Genomic DNA, 24,936 nt, shown 5'->3' with positions numbered 1-24,936 from the left:
CAATAAACCCTCCAGCAGCCAGTAAGAATGGACCCCTCCCTCAACATTAGATCCTTCCCAGCAACAAATGACCATCCACAAACATAAGACCCTTTCTAGCAGCAATAGCCCCCCCCCCAGCAACAACAGACCCCCATGCAAAAATAGATCCCTATTACCCCTTGCCATTACATACATTCAGTGCTGGAGGTTCTAGAACTGCGTTCCCCCACATTCCCGCTGAAAAGAAGCCCGATCGGACCAATCACAGCACAGGTCCCGACCTCTCACCTTCCAGGCTCTGTATCCTCTGCAGATGGTGGTCGCGGTCTCGTTCTAGACGTCCGATCGCCTGGTGCAGGGAGGTGATCATCTGAGAGGAGAGAAGATCTATAGTGAAGGCTTGAATGGAGGACGACCCGCTTTAGGAAACTTCAGCTGATTGACATACGTCAGAATGCCACTGCTGACCACCTTCTGAAAATGCTACTTGCCTGGCGTGGCGCTCATGCAAAGCTCACAGAAAAACTGGTTTTCTAGCCAGGACCGGGTTTCTGTTTTTTATTTTTAGTCAGTGGCTCAAAGTACTGAAGCTGGAAGATCGAGGTGACGGCCAGGAAGATAGCATTTGTAGGAGAGTGCGAATGTCTACAAACGCACATCTACAGGCTGCTGTGAAGGAAAAGTCCCTCCCAGGCCAGAGCCTGATAATTAGATGGTGCAGGAGGAGTTCGGACATCTGGGAGAGACCGTCCTCTCTGATTACACTTCACTCTGCGCCGCCCCCATCTCTGGATCCGCCTGCCCCACCCCAATCGCTGGATCCATCTGCCCCGCCCACATCGCTGGATCCATCTGCCCGCCCACATCGCTGGATCCATCTGCCCCCGCCCACATCGCTGGATCCATCTGCCCCGCCCACATCGCTGGATCCATCTGCCCCGCCCACATCGCTGGATCCATCTGCCCCGCCCACATCGCTGGATCCATCTGCACCGCCCACATCGCTGGATCCATCTGCACCGCCCACATCGCTGGATCCATCTGCAGGCTGACATATAATAAGAGACCCAGCCGGCCCGTCCTCCCCACACCCAAACAACCGGCCCGTCCTCCCCACACCCAGCCACCCCAACCTCCCCACACCCAAATCACCCTGTCCTCCCCACACAAAACCAGCCCGACCTCCCCACACCCAAATCACCCTGTCCTCCCCACACCCAAATCACCCTGTCCTCCCCACACCCAACCAGCCCAACCTCCCCACACCCAAATCACCCTGTCCTCCCCACACTCAACCAGCCCAACCTCCCCACACCCAAATCACCCTGTCCTCCCCACACCCAAATCACCCTGTCCTCCCCACACCCAACCAGCCCAACCTCCCCACACCCAAATCACCCTGTCCTCCCCACACCCAAATCACCCTGTCCTCCCCACACTCAACCAGCCCGACCTCTCCACACCCAAATCACCCTGTCCTCCCCACACCCAACCAGCCCGACCTCCCCACACCCAAATCACCTTGGTCCTCCCCACACCCAACCAGCCCAACCTCCCCACACCCAAATCACCCTGTCTCCCCACACCCAACCAGCCCGACCTCCCCACACCCAAATCACCCTGTCCTCCCCACACCCAACCAGCCCGACCTCCCCACACCCAAAATCACCCTGTCCTCCCCACACCCAACCAGCCCGATCTCCCCACACCCAAAATCACCCTGTCCTCCCCACACCCAACCAGCCCAACCTCCCCACACCCAAATCACCCTGTCCTCCCCCACACCCAAATCACCCTGTCCTCCCCACACTCAACCAGCCCGACCTCCCCACACCCAAAATCACCCTGTCCTCCCCACACCCAAATCACCCTGTCCTCCCCACACCCAAATCACCCTGTCCTCCCCACACCCAAATCACCCTGTCCTCCCCACACCCAAATCACCCTGTCCTCCCCACACCCAACCAGCCCGACCTCCCCACACCCAAAATCACCCCGTCTCCCCACACCCAACCAGCCCGACCTCCCCACACCCAATCACTGCACACTGACCACTCTGACCTCGTCACAACTATCCTATCCTGATGTCTCCACACTTAACCCTCCTGACCTCCTCAAGCTACCCTCCAACAGCTAACTCTCACCTCCCTCAACCTAATCTCCTATTCTTCACCTTCCCGACCTCTCCCAAACCTAACCACCTTGACCTCCCCATAGCCGTCCTCCCACACCTAACCTCCAATGTCCCATGCATGTAGTTTATGACACGGGGGGGGGTTGGTCACGCACCTTGGCTTGAGACAGCAGCTGGCTGCTCAGGGTAACCATATCTTCTGAGGAGACAGTAGGTGGGGAGCTGTATGTGGGCGGTACACACGGAGAGCAGGTTTAGGGGGTGTGTCCTCGTACAGTAACTGTGGCGACTGAAAGCGATAATTTCCTATAAATGGTGATAGAAGAAAAATGAGCTGAAAACTGAACACAATAGAAGTAATTCTCCAACAAGAACCGTCACCAAACCTCCGCCCTCCAACGGGAACCGACCCCCAAACCTCCGCCCTCCAACGGGAACCGACACCAAACCTCCGCCCTCCAACGGGAACCGACACCAAACCTCCACCCTTCAAAAAGAACCGACACCAAACCTCCGCCCTCCAACGAGAACCGACACCAAACCTCCGCCCTCCAACGAGAACCGACACAAACCTCCGCCCTCCAACGAGAACCGACACCAAACCTCCGCCCTCCAACGAGAACCGACACCAAACCTCCGCCCTCCAACGAGAACCGACACCAAACCTCCGCCCTCCAACGAGAACCGACCCCAAACCTCCGCCCTCCAACGAGAACCGACACCAAACCTCCGCCCTCCAATGAGAACCGACACCAAACCTCCGCCCCTTCAAAAAGAACCGACACCAAACCTCCGCCCTCCAACGAGAACCGACCCCAAACCTCCGCCCTTCAAAAAGAACCGACACCAAACCTCCGCCCTCCAACGGGAACCGACACCAAACCTCCGCCCTCCAACGGGAACCGACACCAACCTCCGCCCTTCAAAGAGAACCGACACCAAACCTCCGCCCTCCAACGAGAACCGACACCAAACCTCCGCCCTCCAACGAGAACCGACACCAAACCTCCGCCCTCCAACGAGAACCGACACCAAACCTCCGCCCTCCAACGGGAACCGACACCAAACCTCCGCCCTTCAAAAAGAACCGACACCAAACCTCCTCCCTCCAACGAGAACCGACACCAAACCTCCGCCCTCCAACGGGAACCGACACCAAACCTCCGCCCTCTAACGAAAACCGACACCAAACCTCCGCCCTCCAACGGGAACCGACACCAAACCTCCGCCCTCCAACGGGAACCGACACCAAACCTCCACCCTTCAAAAAGAACCGACACCAAACCTCCGCCCTCCAACGAGAACCGACCCCAAACCTCCGCCCTCCAACGAGAACCGACACCAAACCTCCGCCCTCCAACGAGAACCGACACCAAACCTCCGCCCTCCAACGAGAACCGACACCAAACCTCCGCCCCTTCAAAAAGAACCGACACCAAACCTCCGCCCTCCAACGAGAACCGACCCCAAACCTCCGCCCTCCAACGAGAACCGACCCCAAACCTCCGCCCTCCAACGAGAACCGACCCCAAACCTCCGCCCTTCAAAAAGAACCGACACCAAACCTCCGCCCTCCAACGGGAACCGACACCAAACCTCCGCCCTCCAACGGGAACCGACACCAAACCTCCGCCCTCCAACGGGAACCGACACCAAACCTCCGCCCTCCAACGAGAACCGACACCAAACCTCCGCCCTTCAAAGAGAACCGACACCAAACCTCCGCCCTCCAACGAGAACCGACACCAAACCTCCGCCCTCCAACGAGAACCGACACCAAACCTCCGCCCTTCAAAGAGAACCGACACCAAACCTCCGCCCTCCAACGAGAACCGACACCAAACCTCCGCCCTCCAACGAGAACCGACACCAAACCTCCGCCCTCCAACGAGAACCGACACCAAACCTCCGCCCTCCAACGAGAACCGACACCAAACCTCCGCCCTTCAAAAAGAACCGACACCAAACCTCCTCCCTCCAACGAGAACCGACCCCAAACCTCCGCCCTCCAACGAGAACCGACCCCAAACCTCCGCCCTCCAACAGGAACCGACCCCAAACCTCCGCCCTCCAACGAGAACCGACCCCAAACCTCCGCCCTCCAACGAGAACCGACACCAAACCTCCGCCCTCCAACGGGAACCGACACCAAACCTCCGCCCTCTAACGAAAACCGACACCAAACCTCCGCCCTCCAACGGGAACCGACACCAAACCTCCGCCCTCCAACGGGAACCGACACCAAACCTCCACCCTTCAAAAAGAACCGACACCAAACCTCCGCCCTCCAACGAGAACCGACCCCAAACCTCCGCCCTCCAACGAGAACCGACACCAAACCTCCGCCCTCCAACGAGAACCGACCCCAAACCTCCGCCCTCCAACGAGAACCGACCCCAAACCTCCGCCCTTCAAAAAGAACCGACACCAAACCTCCGCCCTCCAACGGGAACCGACACCAAACCTCCGCCCTCCAACGGGAACCGACACCAAACCTCCGCCCTCCAACGAGAACCGACACCAAACCTCCGCCCTTCAAAGAGAACCGACACCAAACCTCCGCCCTCCAACGAGAACCGACACCAAACCTCCGCCCTCCAACGAGAACCGACACCAAACCTCCGCCCTCCAACGAGAACCGACACCAAACCTCCGCCCTCCAACGAGAACCGACACCAAACCTCCGCCCTCCAACGAGAACCGACACCAAACCTCCGCCCTTCAAAAAGAACCGACACCAAACCTCCTCCCTCCAACGAGAACCGACCCCAAACCTCTGCCCTCCAACGAGAACCGACACCAAACCTCCGCCCTCCAACAGGAACCGACCCCAAAACTCCGCCCTCCAACGAGAACCGACACCAAACCACCGCCCTCCAACGAGAACCGACACCAAACCTCCGCCCTCCAACGGGAACCGACACCAAATCTCCGCCCTCTAACGAAAACCGACACCAAACCTCCGCCCTCCAACGGGAACCGACACCAAACCTCCGCCCTCCAACGGGAACCGACACCAAACCTCCGCCCTCCAACGAGAACCGACACCAAACCTCCGCCCTCCAACGAAAACCGACACCAAACCTCCGCCCTCCAAAGAAAACCGACACCAAACCTCCGCCCTCCAACGAGAACCGACACCAAACCTCCGCCCTCCAACGAGAACGGACACCAAACCTCCGCCCTCCAACGGGAACCGACACCAAACCTCCGCCCTCCAACGGGAACCGACACCAAACCTCCGCCCTCCAACGGGAACCGACACCAAACCTCCGCCCTCCAACGGGAACCGACACCAAACCTCCGCCCCGCCAACGAGAACCGACACCAAACCTCCGCCCTCCAAAGGGGAACCGACACCAAAGCTCCGCCCTCCAACGGGAACCGACACCAAACCTCCGCCCTCCAACGGGAACCGACACCAAACCTCCGCCCTCCAACGGGAACCGACACCAAACCTCCGCCCTCCAACGGGAACCGACACCAAACCTCCGCCCTCCAACGGGAACCGACACCAAACCTCCGCCCTCCAACGGGAACCGACACCAAACCTCCGCCCTCCAACGGGAACCGACACCAAACCTCCGCCCTCCAACGGGAACCGACACCAAACCTCCGCCCCTCCAACGGGAACCGACACCAAACCTCCGCCCCTCCAACGGGAACCGACACCAAACCTCCGCCCTCCAACGGGAACCGACACCAAACCTCCGCCCTCCAACGGGAACCGACACCAAACCTCCGCCCTCCAACGAGAACCGACACCAAACCTCCGCCCCTCCAACGATAATCGACCCCAAACCTCCGCCCTCCAACGGGAACCAACACCAAACCTCCGCCCTTCAAAAAGAACCGACACCAAACCTCCGCCCTCCAATGAGAACCGACACCAAACCTCCGCCCTCCAACGAGAACCGACACCAAACCTCCGCCCTCCACCGAGAACCGACACCAAACCTCCGCCCTCCACCGAGAACCGACCCCAAACCTCCGCCCTCCAACGAGAACCGACACCAAACCTCCGCCCTCCAACGAGAACCGACACCAAACCTCCGCCCTCCAACGAGAACCGACACCAAACCTCCGCCCTCCAACGAGAACCGACACCAAACCTCCGCCCTCCAACGAGAACCGACACCAAACCTCCGCCCTCCACCGAGAACCGACACCAAACCTCCGCCCTCCACCGAGAACCGACCCCAAACCTCCGCCCTCCAACAAGAACCGACACCAAACCTCCGCCCTCCAACGAGAACCGACACCAAACCTCCGCCCTCCAACGAGAACCGACACCAAACCTCCGCCCTCCAACGAGAACCGACACCAAACCTCCGCCCTCCAACGAGAACCGACCCCAAACCTCCGCCCTCCAACGAGAACCGACCCCAAACCTCCGCCCTTCAAAAAGAACCGACACCAAACCTCCGCCCTTCAAAAAGAACCGACACCAAACCTCCGCCCTCCAATGAGAACCGACACCAAACCTCCGCCCTCCAACGAGAACCGACACCAAACCTCCGCCCTCCACCGAGAACCGACACCAAACCTCCGCCCTCCACCGAGAACCGACCCCAAACCTCCGCCCTCCAACAAGAACCGACACCAAACCTCCGCCCTTCAAAAAGAACCGACACCAAACCTCCGCCCTCCAACGGGAACCGACACCAAACCTCCGCCCTCCAACGGGAACCGACACCAAACCTCCGCCCTCCAACGGGAACCGACACCAAACCTCCGCCCTCCAACGAGAACCGACACCAAACCTCCGCCCTCCAACGAAAACCGACACCAAACCTCCGCCCTCCAACGGGAACCGACACCAAACCTCCGCCCTCCAACGGGAACCGACACCAAACCTCCGCCCTCCAACGGGAACCGACACCAAACCTCCGCCCCGCCAACGAGAACCGACACCAAACCTCCGCCCTCCAAAGGGGAACCGACACCAAACCTCCTCCCTCCAACGGGAACCGACACCAAACCTCCGCCCTCCAACGGGAATCGACACCAAACCTCCGCCCTCCAACGGGAACCGACACCAAACCTCCGCCCTCCAACGGGAACCGACACCAAACCTCCGCCCTCCAACGGGAACCGACACCAAACCTCCGCCCTCCAACGGGAACCGACACCAAACCTCCGCCCTCCAACGGGAACCGACACCAAACCTCCGCCCCTCCAACGAGAACCGACCCCAAACCTCCGCCCTCCAACGGGAACCGACACCAAACCTCCGCCCTTCAAAAAGAACCGACACCAAACCTCCGCCCTCCAACGAGAACCGACACCAAACCTCCGCCCTCCAACGAGAACCGACACCAAACCTCCGCCCTCCAACGAGAACCGACCCCAAACCTCCGCCCTCCAACAAGAACCGACACCAAACCTCCGCCCTTCAAAAAGAACCGACACCAAACCTCCGCCCTCCAACGAGAACCGACACCAAACCTCCGCCCTCCAACGAGAACCGACACCAAACCTCCGCCCTCCAACGAGAACCGACACCAAACCTCCGCCCTCCAACGAGAACCGACACCAAACCTCCGCCCTCCAACGAGAACCGACACCAAACCTCCGCCCTCCAACGAGAACCGACACCAAACCTCCGCCCTCCAACGAGAACCGACACCAAACCTCCGCCCTCCAACGAGAACCGACACCAAACCTCCGCCCTCCAACGAGAACCGACACCAAACCTCCGCCCTCCAACGAGAACCGACCCCAAACCTCCGCCCTTCAAAAAGAACCGACACCAAACCTCCGCCCTCCAACGAGAACCGACACCAAACCTCCGCCCTCCAACGAAAACCGACACCAAACCTCCGCCCTCCAACGAAAACCGACACCAAACCTCCGCCCTCCAACGAAAACCGACACCAAACCTCCGCCCTCCAACGAAAACCGACACCAAACCTCCGCCCTCCAACGAAAACCGACACCAAACCTCCGCCCTCCAACGAAAACCGACACCAAACCTCCGCCCTCCAACGAGAACCGACACCAAACCTCCGTCCTCCAACGAGAACCGACCCCAAACCTCTGCCCCTCCAACGGGAACCGACACCAAACCTCCGCCCCTCCAACGAGAACCGACACCAAACCTCCGCCCTCCACCGAGAACCGACACCAAACCTCCGCCCTCCAACGAGAACCGACACCAAACCTCCGCCCTCCAACGAGAACCGACACCAAACCTCCGCCCTCCAACGAGAACCGACACCAAACCTCCGCCCCTCCAACGAGAACCGACCCCAAACCTCCGCCCTCCAACGGGAACCGACACCAAACCTCCGGCCCTCCAACGGGAACCGACACCAAACCTCCGCCCTTCAAAAAGAACCGACACCAAACCTCCGCCCCTCCAACGAGAACAAACCTCCACCCCTCCAACGGGAACCGACACCAAACCTCCGCCCTCCAACGAGAACCAACACCAAACCTCTGCCCTCCAACGGGAACCGACACCAAACCTCCGCCCTCCAACGAGAACCGACCCCAAACCTCTGCCCTCCAACGGGAACCGACACCAAACCTCCGGCCCTCCAACGGGAACCGACACCAAACCTCCGGCCCTCCAACGAGAACCGTCCCCAAACCTCTGCCCTCCAACGGGAACCGACACCAAACCTCCGCCCTCCAACGAGAACCGACCCCAAACCTCCGCCCTCCAACAGGAACCGACACCAAACCTCCGCCCTCCAACGAGAACCGACCCCAAACCTCCGCCCTCCAACGAGAACCGACACCAAACCTCCGCCCTCCAACGAGAACCGACCCCAAACCTCCGCCCTCCAACAGGAACCGACACCAAACCTCCGCCCTCCAACGAGAACCAACACCAAACCTCCGCCCTCCAACGAGAACCAACACCAAACCTCCGCCCTCCAACGGGAAACGACACCAAACCTCCGCCCTCCAACGGGAAACGACACCAAACCTCCGCCCTCCAACGGGAACAAACACCAAACCTCCAGTCCTCCAACACATCTTGTGTCTCCTCACACAGAACGACTCCACCACCACTCACAGTGTGAGCCCCATTCGTAGGGTGACTACAGACCACACTTACCCCTACTGAGCTCCGCCCGGTTGTACAGTCTGTCCTGCAATGAGGAAAACAAACCCAAAATCAATCACAAAGTCCTTCCCAAAAAAATTAACTGGGGATCTCTGGCCTGGAAAGGGGGTCTACAGCCATAGACCCCCATAATTGAGGGAGAAGGGACATTATATGAACCCCCATTATTGAGGGAAGGGGGAGTTGGACTCCCATAATGGAGCAGGGTTAGACCCCCATGACAGAGGACCTCTGTGACAGGGGGGAAGTGCGTTGGGACCTCAGTGACGGGGGGTGGGGGTTGGGACCTCCGTGATGGAAGCGGAGGGGGGGGGAAGGGGGTTGGGACCCCCGTGATGGAAGCAGAGGGGAGAAGGGGGTTGGGACCCCCGTGATGGAAGCAGAGGGGAGAAGGGGGTTGGGACCCCTGTGATGGAAGCGGAGGGGGGGGGAAGGGGGTTGGGACCCCCGTGATGGAAGCAGAGGGGAGAAGGGCGTTGGGACCCCCGTGATGGAAGCGGAGGGGGGGGGGGGAAGGGGGTTGGAACCTCTGTGATCGAAGCAGAGGGGGGGGGGAAGGGGGTTGGGACCCCCGTGATGGAAGCAGAGGGGAGAAGGGGGTTGGGACCCCCGTGATGGAAGGGGGGCCCCCATGATGGATCTGATCGCTCCTCCTACCTTGATCTTGGCCACATTGTCATCCATGGCGGTCAGGACGGAGCCCACCTGCCGGTCCCAGCTCATGGCGGTCTGTTGGTCACCTGACAGAAAGAAAACAGATCAGTGAGGAGTTTATGTCCCTAATATTCCTGTACAGGGGACACCATGTGTGGGAGACAGAGGAGGACTCACTCTGAGCAAAGTGGGGGGGGGAGCCAGGGATGATGATGAGGGAGGACAGGAGGAGGAGGAAGCTGAGGATGGGGATGGCAGTGCATCGCTCACCTCTCTGTTGCTCTCACAGCTCCTTCCTGATTGGCTGCTCTTACATTGGGTTCCTTCTCTGATTGGTTCCTGCAGTCTGCGTGTACTCCGAGCTCTCTCTCCCGATTGGCCTCTCGCCCGGCGGGCCTCCCTCAGCGTCCTATCTCCTGATTGGCTCCTCGGAGTTTACTTACACCGTGTCCTCTCTCCTGATTGGCGCAATAGGGCGGAGTGACCCCTCTGCTCTTTCCTGATTGGTGGCTCTCCTCCTGCGTCTCCTGGGTGATGGAGCTGTAACGGCCGGAGCGGGGAATGCCGGGATAAATCTTCTGGGCGGCACCCAAGGAGGGAATCCCCGCCCCGCCTTCACCACACCTCTATCCCGCCCCCTTCTGACCTGTATGGAGAGAGGAGATGGAGGGGGAGCACGTGGAGTTCCGAGAGAGACTGCGGGGGGCGCTACAGCCATATGGGTTCCAGATCCACCCCCTCCAGGTGTGTATTACCCCCTCCTACCACTGGGGGCGCTATAGCCATATGGGTTCCAGATCTACCCCCTCCTACCACTGGGGGCGCTACAGCCATATGAGTTCCAGATCTACCCCTTCCAGGTGTGTATTACCCCCTCCTACCACTGGGGGCGCTACAGTCCTATAGGTTCGAGATCTACCCCCTCCTACCACTGGGGGCGCTACAGCCCTATGGGTTCCAGATCTACCCCCTCTAGGTGTGTAATTACCCCCTCCTACCACTGGGGGCGCTACAGTCCTATGGGTTTCAGATCTACCCCCTCCAGGTGTGTATTACCCCCTCCTACCACTGGGGGGCGCTACAGTCCAATGGGTTCCAGATCTACCCCCTCCAGGTGTGTAATTACCCCCTCCTACCACTGGGGGGCACTACAGTCCTATGGGTTCCAGATCCACCCCCTCCAGGTGTGTAATTACCCCCTCCTACCACTGGGGGCGCTACAGCTCTATGGGTTCCAGATGCAACCCCTCCAGGTGTGTATTACCCCCTCCTACCACCGGGGGCGCTACAGTCCTATGGGTTCCAGATCTACCCCCTCCTACCACCGGGGGCGCTACAGTCCTATGGGTTCCAGATCTACCCCCTCCAGGTGTGTAATTACCCCCTCCTACCACTGGGGGCGCTACAGCCATTTGGGTTCCAGATCTACTCCTTCCAGGTGTGTATTACCCCCTCCTACCACTGGGGGTGCTACAGCTCTATGGGTTCCAGATCCACCCCCTCCAGGTGTGTATTACCCCCTCCTACCACTAGGGGCGCTACAGCCATATGGGTTCCAGATCCACCCCCTCCAGGTGTGTATTACCCCCTCCTACCACTGGGGGGCACTACAGTCCTATGGGTTCCAGATCTACCCCCTCCAGGTGTGTATTACCCCCTCCTACCACTGGGGGCGCTACAGCCATATGGGTTCCAGATCTACCCCCTCCTACCACTGGGGGCGCTACAGCCATATGGGTTCCAGATCCACCCCCTCCAGGTGTGTATTACCCCCTCCTACCACTGGGGGGCGCTACAGTCCTATGGGTTCCAGATCCACCCCCTCCAGGTGTGTATTACCCCCTCCTTCCACTGGGGGCGCTATAGCCATATGGGTTCCAGATCTACCCCCTCCTACCACTGGGGGCGCTACAGTCCTATGGGTTCCAGATCTACCCCCTCCTACCACTGGGGGCGCTACAGCCATATGAGTTCCAGATCTACCCCTTCCAGGTGTGTATTACCCCCTCCTACCACTGGGGGCGCTACAGTCCTATAGGTTCGAGATCTACCCCCTCCTACCACTGGGGGCGCTACAGCCCTATGGGTACCAGATCCACCCCCGCCAGGTGTGTTTTACCCCCTCCTACCACTGGGGGCGCTACAGTCCTATGGGTTCCAGATCTACCCCCTTCAGGTGTGTATTACCCCCTCCAGGTGTGTATTACCCCCTCCTACCACTAGGGGCGCTACAGTCCTATGGGTTCCAGATCTACCCCCTCTAGGTGTGTAATTACCCCCTCCTACCACTGGGGGGCGCTACAGTCCTATGGGTTCCAGATCTACCCCCTCCAGGTGTGTAATTACCCCCTCCTACCACTGGGGGGCACTACAGTCCTATGGGTTCCAGATCCACCCCCTCCAGGTGTGTAATTACCCCCTCCTACCACTGGGGGCGCTACAGCTCTATGGGTTCCAGATGCAACCCCTCCAAGTGTGTATTACCCCCTCCTACCACCGGGGGCGCTACAGTCCTATGGGTTCCAGATCTACCCCCTCCTACCACCGGGGGCGCTACAGTCCTATGGGTTCCAGATCTACCCCCTCCTACCACTGGGGGCGCTACAGCTCTATGGGTTCCAGATGCCATCCCTCGAGGTGTGTTACCCCCTCCTACCACCGGGGGCGCTACAGTCCTATGGGTTCCAGATCTACCCCCTCCTACCACCGGGGGCGCTACAGTCCTATGGGTTCCAGATCTACCCCCTCCAGGTGTGTAATTACCCCCTCCTACCACTGGGGGCGCTACAGCCATTTGGGTTCCAGATCTACTCCTTCCAGGTGTGTATTACCCCCTCCTACCACTGGGGGTGCTACAGCTCTATGGGTTCCAGATCCACCCCCTCCAGGTGTGTATTACCCCCTCCTACCACTAGGGGCGCTACAGCCATATGGGTTCCAGATCCACCCCCTCCAGGTGTGTATTACCCCCTCCTACCACTGGGGGGCACTACAGTCCTATGGGTTCCAGATCCACCCCCTCCAGGTGTGTAATTACCCCCTCCTACCACTGGGGGCGCTACAGCCATATGGGTTCCAGATCCACCCCCTCCAGGTATGTATTACCCCCTCCTACCACTGGGGGCGCTACAGCCCTATGGGTTCCAGATCTACCCCCTCCTACCACTGGGGGCGCTACAACCCTATGGGTTCCAGATCTACCCCCTCCTACCACTGGGGGCGCTACAGCCATATGGGTTCCAGATCCATCCCTTCCAGGTGTGTACTACCCCCTCCTACCACTGGGGGCGCTACAGTCCTATGGGTTCCAGATCCACCCCCTCCAGGTGTGTATTTACCCCCTCCTACCACTGGGGGCGCTACAGCCCTATGGGTACCAGATCCACCCCCGCCAGGTGTGTATTACCCCCTCCTACCACTGGGGGCGCTACAGTCCTATGGGTTCCAGATCCACCCACTCCAGGTTTGTATTACCCCCCTACCACTAGGGGCGCTACAGTCCTATGGGTTCCAGATCCACCCCTTCCAGGTGTGTATTACCCCCTCCTACCACTAGGGGCGCTACAGTCCTATGGGTTCCAGATCCACCCCCTCCAGGTGTGTATTACCCCCTCCTACCACTAGGGGCACTACAGCCATTTGGGTTCCAGATCTACTCCTTCCAGGTGTGTATTACCCCCTCCTACCACTGGGGGCGCTACAGTCCTATGGGTTCCAGATCCACCCCCTCCAGGTGTGTATTTACCCCCTCCTACCACTGGGGGCGCTACAGCCCTATGGGTTCCAGATCCACCCCCTCCAGGTGTGTATTTACCCCCTCCTACCACTGGGGGTGCTACAGTCCTAGGGGTTCCAGATTTACCCCCTCCATGTGTGTATTACCCCTCCTACCACTGGGGCGCTACAGCCCTATGGGTTGCAGATCTACCCCCTCCAGGTGTGTAATTACCCCCTCCTACCACTGGGGGGCGCTACAGTCCTATGGGTTCCAGATCTACCCACTCCAGGTGTGTATTACCCCTCCTACCACTGGGGGGCGCTACAGTCCTATGGGTTCCAGATCTACCCCCTCCAGGTGTGTAAAACCCCCTCCTACCACTGGGGGCGCTACAGTCCTATGGGTTCCAGATCTACTCATTCCAGGTGTGTATTACCCCCTCCTACCACTGGGGGCGCTACAGCCTTTTGGGTTCCAGATCCACCCCCTCCAGGTGTGTATTACCCCCTCCTACCACTGGGGGCGCTACAGCCCTATGGGTTCCAGATCCACCCCCTCCAGGTGTGTATTACCCCCTCCTACCACTGGGGGCGCTACAGCCCTATGGGTTCCAGATCCACCCCCTCCAGGTGTGTATTACCCTACTCCTACCACTGGGGGCGCTACAGTCCTATGGGGTCCAGATCTACTTCCAGGTGTGTATTACCCCCTAAAAATGTTTATATATCTTGCGAGCCAAATCAGATAACCACCCTAACGCACAAAACTGGACAACATGTCCTTAATATAATTGGATCGCAAACACCCAACACATAACTACCACCGTGTATAACTTGTATCACCATAATGTGTTGCGCTCCTTAATACTTATGATCGCTTATCCATGCCCAATACAAATGATCATGTATAGACAAGTGAAAAAATAACTAAACGTACATTAAATCCTTTGACCAAAATACATATATAATAATCTCTTAATTTACTTAAAAAACTAAATAATTCATAATATTAATATATATCCGTGATTATAAAATTGCTAAATCAATAATACATCATTTTTAGTGAAAAAAATATAAATCTCAAAAATAAATATACATATATACTTAATTAATATTGTGTAGAAACAGTGTCCCGCAAAACATAAAAATAGTGACTTAGTGCTTTAATTAATCTTCAATCCGTGATTGCATATGAATCCGTGACTGTTTGTGAATCCTCCCATTAGTGCACATTATGGTGATATAAGTTATACACAGTGTGTATTACCCCCTCCTACCACTGGGGGTGCTACAGCCATTTGGGTTCCAGATCTAGTCCTTCCATGCGTGTATTACCCCCTCCTACCACTGGGGGCGTTACAGCCCTATGGGTTCCAGATCTACCCCTTCCAGGTGTGTATTACCCCCTCCTGCTAATGGGGGCGCTACAGCCCTATCGGTTCCAGATCTACCCCCACCAGGTTTGTATTACCCCCTCCTACCACTAGGGGCGCTACAGCCCTATGGGTTCCAGATCCACCCCTTCCAGGTGTGTATTACCCCCTCCTACCAGGTGTGTATTACCCCCTCCTACCACTGGGGGCGCTACAGCCCTATGGGTTCCAGATCCACCCCCTCCAGGTTTGTATTACCCCCTCCTACCACTGGGGGCACTACAGCCCTATGGGTTCCAGATCCACCCCCTCCAGGTTTGTATTACCCCCTCCTACCACTAGGGGTGCTACAGCCCTATGGGTTCCAGATCCACCCCTTCCAGGTGTGTATTACCCCCTCCTACCAGGTGTGTATTACCCCCTCCTACCACTGGGGGCGCTACAGCCCTATGGGTTCCAGATCCACCCCCTCCAGGTTTGTATTACCCCCTCCTACCACTGGGGGCACTACAGCCCTATGGGTTCCAGATCCACCCCCTCCAGGTTTGTATTACCCCCTCCTACCACTGGGGGGCGCTATAGCCCTATGGATTCCAGATCCACCCCCTCCAGGTTTGTATTTTCCTCTCCTACCACTGGGGGGCGCTACAGCCCTATGGATTCCAGATCTACTCTCTCCAGGTGTGTATTACCCCCTCCTACCACTGGAGGCGCTACAGCCCTATGGGTTCCAGATCCACCCCCTCTAGGTTTGTACTACCCCCTCCTACCACTGGGGGCACTACAGCCCTATGGGTTCCAGATCCACCCCCTCCAGGTTTGTATTACCCCCCTCCTACCACTAGGGGCGCTACAGCCCTATGGGTTCCAGATCCACCCCCTCCAGGTTTGTATTACCCCCTCCTACCACTGGGGGGCGCTACAGCCCTATGGATTCCAGATCTACTCTGTCCAGGTGTGTATTACCCCCTCCTACCACCGGGGAGTGCTACAGCCCTATGGATTCCAGATCCACCCCTTCATGGTGTGTATTACCCCCTCCTACCACTGAGGGCGCTACAGTCCTATGGATTCCACATCCACCCCTTCCAGGTATGTACTACCCCCTCCTACCACTGGGGGCAATACAGCCCTATGAGTTCCAGATCTACCCCCACCCAGGTGTGTATTACCTCCTCCTATCACTTGCGGCACTACAGCCCTATGGGTTCCAGATCTACCCCCTTCTACCACTGGGGGGGCACTACAGATTTATGGGTTCCAGATTTACCCCTTCCAGGTGTGTATTACCCCCTCCTACCACTGGGGGAGCTACAGTACTATGGCTTCCAGATCTACCTCTTCCAGGTGAGTATTACCCCCTCCTAACCACTGGGGGGTTCTACAGGCCTATGGGTTTCAGATCTACCCACTCCAGGTGTGTATTACCCTGTCCTACCACTGGGGGCGCTAGAGCCCTATGGGTTCTAGATCTACTCCTTCCAGGTGTGTAATACCCCCTCCTGCCACTGGGGGTGCTACAGCCCTATGGGTTCTAGATCTAGTCCTTTAATTTGTATTACCCCGTCCTACCACTGGGGGCGCTACAGTCCTATGGGTTCCAGATCTTTCCCCTCCAGGTGTGTATTACCCCCTCCTACCACGTGGGGAGGGGGATGCTACAGTCCTATTGGTTCCAGTTCTACCCCTTCCAGGTGTATTTTACCCCTTCCTACCACTGGGGGTGCTATAGCCCTATTGGTTCCAGATCTACCCCTTCCAGGTGTATATTACCCCCTCCTACCACTGGGGGCGCTACAGTCCTATGGGTTCCAGATCTTCCCCCTCCAGGTGTGTATTACCCCTTCCTACCACTGGGGGCGCTACAGCCCTATGGGTTCCAGATCTTCCCCCTCCAGGTGTGTATTACCCCCTCCTACCACGTGGGGACAGGGGGTGCTACAGTCCTTTTGGTTCCAGATCTACCCCTTCCAGGTGTGTATTACCCCTTCCTACCACTGGGGGCGCTACAGCCCTATGGGTTCCAGATCTTCCCCCTCCAGGTGTGTATTACCCCCTCCTACCACGTGGGGACAGGGGGTGCTACAGTCCTATTGGTTCCTGATCTACCCCTCCCAGGTGTGTATTACCCCCTGCCACAGGGAGGTGCTAAAGTCATATGGATTCCTGATATTTCACTTACTGGTGTGTATTACCTAATCCCTCAACTGGAGACACTACAGCCCTGCAGTTTTGGGGGGCAGTGGGGTATGGGGAGCTCTGAAACCATATGGATTTACAAATCTGCACCTTCCAGTTTTGTTATTACTCCTTTCTACCAACAGGGGGTGCTACATTCCTGTAGGTTCCATATCTGCCCCTTCTTGATATGTGTCCCCCCATCCTACCACCAAGAAGCTCTGCAGACCTACAGCTACCATGTCTGCGCCTTCTAGCTGTGTATTGCCCCCCCTGTGGCTGGGGTGCCATGGAGGTCATGTGGCTCAGTGAGGTAGATCACCCATCTCATATGGTGTGTCTCAGTGAGTAGGACCCCCACAGGATTTATTCCCGGAATTCTTCTCGTTTCAGGTGGGTTGGTACAACGCCGTCCTGGATCCGGTCTTCCATCTCTTATACCCCGGTGACACGCTGGCGTTTGTCGTGCTCAGCGCACCTTCCATGTTCGAGAACGCATTCAGACCTTTCCTGAAGGAGAAGAAGCTTCAGAGCCTTCGGGATCCGATCGACCAGTGCGTCGCCCATCACATGGCGATGGCCAAGGAGGTGAGCCACACACGGAGCACCGCATTCAGTGTACTGCGCCACAACGATCGCATCCTATTGGCTGAGGGAACAGAGATCGGCTTCTTGTAGGGTATTGGGAGCACATGGGGGAGGGGATTGCCGAACTGCCGCAAAATAACAGAACCTGTCAGTAGGACACATTATTTTCTCTCGTGTGACAGACTCCTCCTGTATGTTGTATCTGATTGGTGCTTTGTGTGTCCTTCAGCTTTTCCCATCTCACCAAGTGGACGTCATCTATGACTACGAGCTCCACCCCAACCGGCGACCCAAAGTTCTCATGCAGACGGCAGCACACGTATCCGGAGCTGCGTACTACTACCAGAGGAAAGACGTTCCTGAAGATCCCTGGGGGAAGAGGGTGAGGAGCCCTGGGGGTGGAGAGGGTGAAGAGCCTTGAGGGGAGAGAGGTTGAGGAGCCCTGGAGGGATAGAGAGTGAGGAGCCCTGGAGGGATAGAGGTTGAGGAGCCCTGGAGGGATAGAGGTTGAGGAGCCCTGGAGGGATAGCGGTTGAGGAGCCCTGGAGGGATAGAGGTTGAGGAGCCCTGGAGGGATAGAGGTTGAGGAGCCCTGGAGGGATAGAGGTTGAGGAGCCCTGGAGGGATAGAGGTTGAGGAGCCCTGGAGGGATAGAGGTTGAGGAGCCCTGGAGGGATAGAGGTTGAGGAGCCCTGGAGGGATAGAGGTTGAGGAGACCTGGAGGGATAGAGGTTGAGGAGCCCTGGAGGGATAGAGGTTGAGGAGCCCTGGAGGGATAGAGGTTGAGGAGCCCTGGAGGGATAGAGGTTGAGGAGCCCTGGAGGGTTAGAGGTTGAGGAGCCCTGGAGGGTTAGAGGTTGAGGAGCCCTGGAGGGTTAGAGGGTGAGGAGCCCTGGAGGGTTAGAGGGTGAGGAGCCCTGGAGGGTTAGAGGGTGAGGAGCCCTGGAGGGTTAGAGGGTGAGGAGCCCTGGAGGGTTAGAGGGTGAGGAGCCCTGGAGGGATAGAGAGTGAGGAACCCTGGGGGTGGAGAGGGTGAAGAGCCTTGAGGAGAGAGAGGATGAGGAGTCTTGGGGGTGGAGAGCTTGAGGAGCCCTGGAAGTGGAGAGGGCGAGAAGCCCTAAGAGGAGAGAGGATAAGGAGCCCTGAGGAGAGGGGGTGAAGAATCATGAGGAGGAAGAGGGTGAGGATCCCTGAGGAGAGGGGGTGAAGAACCATGAGGAGGGAGAGGGTGAGGAGCCCTGAGGGTAGAGGATAAGGAACACTGAGGAAACAGGGTGAGAAGCCTTGGAGATACAAGGGGTGAGGAACCATGAGGAGAGAGAGGATGAAGTTCCCCTGGAGAGATAGAGAGTGAGGAGGGAAAGAAGATGAGGAGTCTTGGGGGTGGAGAGGGTGAGGAGCCCTGAGGGGACAGAGGATGAGGAGAGAGGGTGAAGACCCATGAGGGGAGAGAGGGTTAGGAGGCCTTTGGGTGGAGAGGGTGAGGAGAGGGGGTGAAGAACACTGGAGGAATAGAGGGTGAGGAGCCCTGGGGAGTGGAGAGAGTGAGGAGCCCTGGAGGGATAAATAGTGGGGAACCGTAGAAAGTGAGGACACCTAGGAGGGCGAGGATGAGGACCCCTGGGAGGCAGAAGAGCTCTGGGGGTGGAAAGGGTGAGGAACACTGGAGGGAGAGGGGATGAGAAACCATGAAGGGAGAGGTGATGAGGAGCCTTGGGGGTTGAGACGGTAAGGAGCCTTGGGGATGGAAAAGTTGAGGAATCATGAGGGGAGAGAGGACGGGCAGCTCTGTGGAGCTGAGAGCGAGGACACCTAGGAGGGTGAAGATGAGGAGCCCTGTGGGGGTGGAGAGGGTGGGAAACCCTTGGGGGGGGGGAGGAACCATGAGGGAAGGGGCTGAGGAGCCCTGGAATGTCGGAGAGTGATAGGAGTCCTTGGGGGAGAGGGTGAGGAACCCTGAGGTAGGAGGTAAGGAGACCTAGGAGGAAGAGGATGAAGAGTAGAGAATGAGGAGTCCTAGGAGGGGGTGGAGGCAGGAGCTGTGGGGGTGGGGAGGGTGAGGAGTCCCTGTCTGTCGTCCTCCATTCCTTCCTCCATCTTCTATTTCTTATTTTCCTTCTCCTTCCTCCTCCACATTTTCGACACTCGTTATTGTGTTCATTCATTTCTGTCATTGTGGGCGGGGTTTATGGTACAAAGTTTGCTCTGGCGGCTGCGTTTTTCCGCCCCCTCTTAAATCCTCTGTGATTGGAGGAGGCTTTTCTTCTTCATCTTCGATCCATGACTGTGAACAGAAGTCCCGCCGGCCTGGAATGCTCAGACCAGATTCAGCATCTGTTAACTTGGAACTAAAGTCACCTCCTGGCTGTGCTCCAGCGATGCGGCGTCCATGAGCGCCTTCACCCGGCTCCTCTGGGTTTGTCGGCTTTATTGATTGGCCCAGGGTGGCATCATTCACATACATGCGTGCGGGGGTTGGGTCATCCCACCACCAACGCATGCCGAGAGCTCCTTCACCGAGCCACCCGAAATCCCGGAAGATTCGTTGTATGTCTCTTACAATAAATATCTTTTTCTGCTCACTTTTTTTCTACTTTAACAAACAAAATGTTCATGAATTATTTTCCCACCTAAATCATTTTTGTTTGTTTTCTTTTTTAAATAAAGTTTTTACGTTGTCTGCAGTTCCTTGGCCCGTCCACTAGGCAGCCCTCTCTGTTGGATTTCAGCCGCCGTCTCTGTCCAGTTTCTCATTTTTCTTTTTTCCTTTGTATTTTCTTTCTTTCAGAAGATGTTCGGCGTTTGCATTCACCCGCAGTACGGTGGTTGGTTCGCCATCCGCGCTGTGCTGGTGTTCACCGACGTCCGGGCCCCGGGCTTGGAGGAGCTTGAGCCTATAGACTGCGTTCCCAGCCGGGAGGACCGGATCCGGCTCCTGGAGAACTTCAACTTTAATTGGCGGGACGGGAAGTACCGGGACGTGCTGCCGGCGGAGGAGAAGTACTCCGAGGACCAGACGCTTTACTTCTCTACTCCACCGGCGGAGCGGATGAAGCTGCTGGAATTGTGGGGTCACCTGCCGCCCAGCCCACCCTGCTGAACCTTCAGGAGTCAGCCGCGGGTTAAAGGGCGACTCCGTCCCTCACTGACGTTACGTTTCTGTAGCATATTTATACCTCTCTACTCCAGAAATATTTCCTTCCACACTACTGCTGAAACCGGTACAAAGCCTAATGGTGTCCTCCTCCCCCAACGCCTAGACAAATAATGGCAGAGTGACACCTTCATCATGGTGTCACAGGAGGGGAGGAGCCAAGACTACTGCCATTGGAACCTCATAGACTGAAGCTCCCATGCATAGATGGAGTGAGGCTGCATGAGGACCTTTGACCTTCTAATGTCTCATTTCACCCCAGTAGATTACCGGGCACTTTATCCACTAAGCGACCCCCCCCCCCCCCGCTGCTGTTACTGGGGGCCCATGGTTCCCCTCCATCAGGGGGTCAAACTGAATTTTAGACCTTTAAAAACTGAAATAAATCTTTATTTTGTGATAATAATAAGAAGATAATAATTGAAGGAGACGATTCCAATCTTTATTTTTAGATATTTATGTTCATCTCATCAGAAAAATGTATCAATGTTGTTGGTGATTTATAATCTGATTCGGCGAGACGTCTTCACAGACTTTGTTCAACACACACATATATATACAGCGCCTTGAAGAAGTCTCCCCCCCCCCCGAAATGTCCCCCATGTTGTCATGTTACAATGTATTCCCCCCCCCCCTGAAATGTCCCCCATGTTTTCATGTTACAATGTATTCCCCCCCCCCCGAAATGTCCCCCATGTTGTCATGTTACAATGTATTCCCCCCCCCCCCCCCGAAATGTCCCCCATGTTGTCATGTTACAATGTATTCCCCCCCCCCTGAAATGTCCCCCATGTTTTCATGTTACAATGTATTCCCCCCCCCCTGAAATGTCCCCCATGTTGTCATGTTACAATGTATTTCCCCCCCCCCCTGAAATGTCCCCCATGTTGTCATGTTACAATGTATTCCCCTCCCCCCTGAAATGTCCCCCATGTTTTCATGTTACAATGTATTCCCCTCCCCCCTGAAATGTCCCCCATGTTGTCATGTTACAATGTATCCCCCCCGAAATGTCCCCCATGTTGTCATGTTACAATGTATTCCCCCCCCCGAAATGTCCCCCCATGTTTTCATGTTACAATGTATCCCCCCCCGAAATGTCCCCCATGTTGTCATGTTACAATGTATTCCCCCCCCCCCGAAATGTCCCCCCATGTTTTCATGTTACAATGTATCCCCTCCCCCCGAAATGTCCCCCATGTTTTCATGTTACGATGTATTCCCCTCCCCCCTGAAATGTCCCCCATGTTGTCATGTTACGATGTATTCCCCCCCCCCTGAAATGTCCCCCATGTTTTCATGTTACAATGTATTCCCCCCCCTGAAATGTTCCCCATGTTTTCATGTTACAATGTATTCCCCCCCCCCTGAAATGTCCCCCATGTTGTCATGTTACAATGTATCCCCCCCAAAATGTCCCCCATGTTACAATGTATCCCCCCGAAATGTCCCCCATGTTGTCATGTTACAATGTATTCCCCCCCCCCCTGAAATGTCCCCCATGTTTTCATGTTACAATGTATCCCCTCCCCCCGAAATGTCCCCCATGTTTTCATTTTACAATGTATCCCCCCGAAATGTCCCCCATGTTGTCATGTTACAATGTTTTCCCCTCCCCCCCTGGTGGCCATGTCTTGGTAGGTTGGCAGTTGTGCCGTACTCTCCGTTTTCGGATGATGGATTGAACACAGTGCTCCGTGAGATGCTCAAAACTTGGGAGATTTTTTTTATAACCTAACCCTGCTTTAATCTTCTCCACAACTTCATCCCTGACCGTCTGGTGTTTTCCTTGTCCTTTATAATGCTGTTTGTTCACTAATGTTCTCTAACAAACCTCTGAGGGCTTCTGTATTTATACTGAGATCACATGACACACAAGGGGACTCTATGTACTAATTAGGTGACTTCTGAAGGCAATTGGTTCCACTAGATTTTAGTTAGGGGGATCAAAGTAAAGGGGGCCGAATACAAATGCCGCCACACTTTTCACAGATTTATTGGTCACAAATGTTGGAATCCATTTCTCATTTTCCTTCCACTTCACAATTATGGGCCACTTTGTGTCGGTCCATCACATCCAATCCCGATAGATACATTGTAACATGACAACATGGGGGGGGGGATACATTGTAACATGACAACATGGGGGGGGGGATACATTGTAACATGACAACATGGGGGGGGGGAATACATTGTAACATGACAACATGGGGAACATTTCGGGGGGGGAATACATTGTAACGTGACAACATGGGGGAACATTTCGGGGGGAATACATTGTGACGTGACAACAAGGGGGAACATTTCGGGGGGGGGGGGAATACATTGTGACGTGACAACATGGGGGACATTTCAGGGGGGGAGGGGAATACATTGTAACGTGACAACATGGGGGACATTTCAGGGGGGGAGGGGAATACATTGTAACGTGACAACATGGGGGAACATTTCGGGGGGGGGGGAATACATTGTGACGTGACAACAAGGGGGAACATTTCGGGGGGGGGGGGAATACATTGTGACGTGACAACATGGGGGAACATTTCGGGGGGGGAATACATTGTAACGTGACAACATGGGGGACATTTCGGGGGGGGGGGAATACATTGTAACATGACAACATGGGGGGCATTTCAGGGGGGAGGGGAATACATTGTAACATGACAACATGGGGGGGGATACATTGTAACATGACAACATGGGGGGCATTTCAGGGGGGAGGGGAATACATTGTAACATGACAACATGGGGGACATTTCGGGGGGGGGGAATACATTGTAACATGACAACATGGGGAACATTTCAGGGGGGGATACATTGTAACATGACAACATGGGGGACATTTCAGGGGGGGAGGGGAATACATTGTAACGTGACAACATGGGGGACATTTCAGGGGGGGAGGGGAATACATTGTAACGTGACAACATGGAACATTTTGGGGGGGGGGAATACATTGTGACGTGACAACATGGGGGAACATTTCGGGGGGGGGAATACATTGTAACGTGACAACATGGGGGACATTTCGGGGGGGGAGGGGAATACATTGTAACATGACAACATGGGGGGCATTTCAGGGGGGAGGGAATACATTGTAACATGACAACATGGGGGGGGGGGATACATTGTAACATGACAACATGGGGGGCATTTCAGGGGGGAGGGGAATACATTGTAACATGACAACATGGGGGACATTTCGGGGGGGGGGGGGAATACATTGTAACATGACAACATGGGGAACATTTCAGGGGGGGATACATTGTAACATGACAACATGGGGGACATTTCAGGGGGGGGATACATTGTAACGTGACAACATGGGGGACATTTCTGGGGGGAGGGGGAATACATTGTAACATGACAACATGGGGAACATTTCAGGGGGGGGATACATTGTAACATGACAACATGGGGGACATTTCAGGGGGGGGGGAATACATTGTAACATGACAACATGGGGGACATTTCAGGGGGGGGAATACATTGTAACATGACAACATGGGGGACATTTCGGGGGGGGGAATACATTGTAACGTGACAACATGGGGGACATTTCAGGGGGGGGGATACATTGTAACGTGACAACATGGGGGACATTTTGGGGGGGGGGAATTCTTCAATGCACTGTATATGGAAACCTTTTGAAGACTCTTCATATTTATAGTTTATATTTGCACACAGAATGATGGGGTTTTCTTTTTTTTCCCTTTTTCCTTTTTCCTTCATTTGTAAATAAGTGACACCATAAAGACTGGATATTATTATACCGGATTTCTGATATCATTGTGATTCTGCATTCAGATCTGACACCAATGAGGAAAGGACGATTGTTACCCGGAAAGGACGATTTGTCCCGTTATCCGCAGTGCGAGGTCAATAAATCGCATTAAAGAATTTCCGATACGACAACTCATGTTGTGTGACATTGCTACAATCCTTCATAGAGATCTCCGTGATGTTTGTTCCTGATAGAAGGGCCCCTGGAACAGGGGCGGACTGACAACTCATGGGGCCCCCGGGCAATAGGGGATCATGGGGCCCCTGTGTCATTGTCCAAACTCAAAAAAGCCTA

General features: G+C 56.1%; 1 protein-coding gene and 1 long non-coding RNA gene across 6 annotated transcripts; one reads left to right on the top strand and one right to left on the bottom strand.

The window, feature by feature from the left end:
* Window positions 1-264: 264 nt before the first annotated feature.
* LOC149428794 (uncharacterized) lies at window positions 265-10,122 on the bottom strand. Its single transcript, XR_016310679.1, has 5 exons — window positions 10,026-10,122; window positions 9,852-9,934; window positions 9,186-9,219; window positions 2,272-2,422; window positions 265-352 (listed from the first exon to the last, which is right to left on the bottom strand). It is a non-coding gene; the product is annotated as an uncharacterized LOC149428794 (long non-coding RNA).
* A 269-nt stretch (window positions 10,123-10,391) lies between these two features.
* Window positions 10,392-21,283, top strand: MMACHC (metabolism of cobalamin associated C). 5 transcript variants are annotated; one of them, XM_089666990.1, is made up of 4 exons: window positions 10,392-10,592; window positions 17,510-17,704; window positions 17,934-18,086; window positions 20,493-21,283. In XM_089666990.1, exons 1-4 carry the CDS (start codon window positions 10,512-10,514, stop codon window positions 20,802-20,804), a joined length of 741 nt encoding a protein of 246 aa, XP_089523116.1. In that variant the 5' UTR covers window positions 10,392-10,511; the 3' UTR covers window positions 20,805-21,283. The 5 variants fall into 5 exon arrangements, with proteins under 5 accessions (XP_089523116.1, XP_089523118.1, XP_089523117.1 ...); XM_089666992.1 differs by lacking the exon at window positions 10,392-10,592 and adding an exon at window positions 12,769-12,804; XM_089666991.1 differs by lacking the exon at window positions 10,392-10,592 and adding an exon at window positions 12,908-12,942.
* Window positions 21,284-24,936: the final 3,653 nt, after the last annotated feature.

This window comes from Staurois parvus, unplaced genomic scaffold (genome assembly GCF_062004578.1).
Source record: "Staurois parvus isolate SC_StPar_1 unplaced genomic scaffold, SC_StPar_1.0 ptg002960l, whole genome shotgun sequence".
Classification (NCBI taxonomy): domain Eukaryota; kingdom Metazoa; phylum Chordata; class Amphibia; order Anura; family Ranidae; genus Staurois; species Staurois parvus.
Note: the sequence above shows the minus strand (reverse complement) of the source record. Positions and strands in the feature narration are given on the sequence as shown.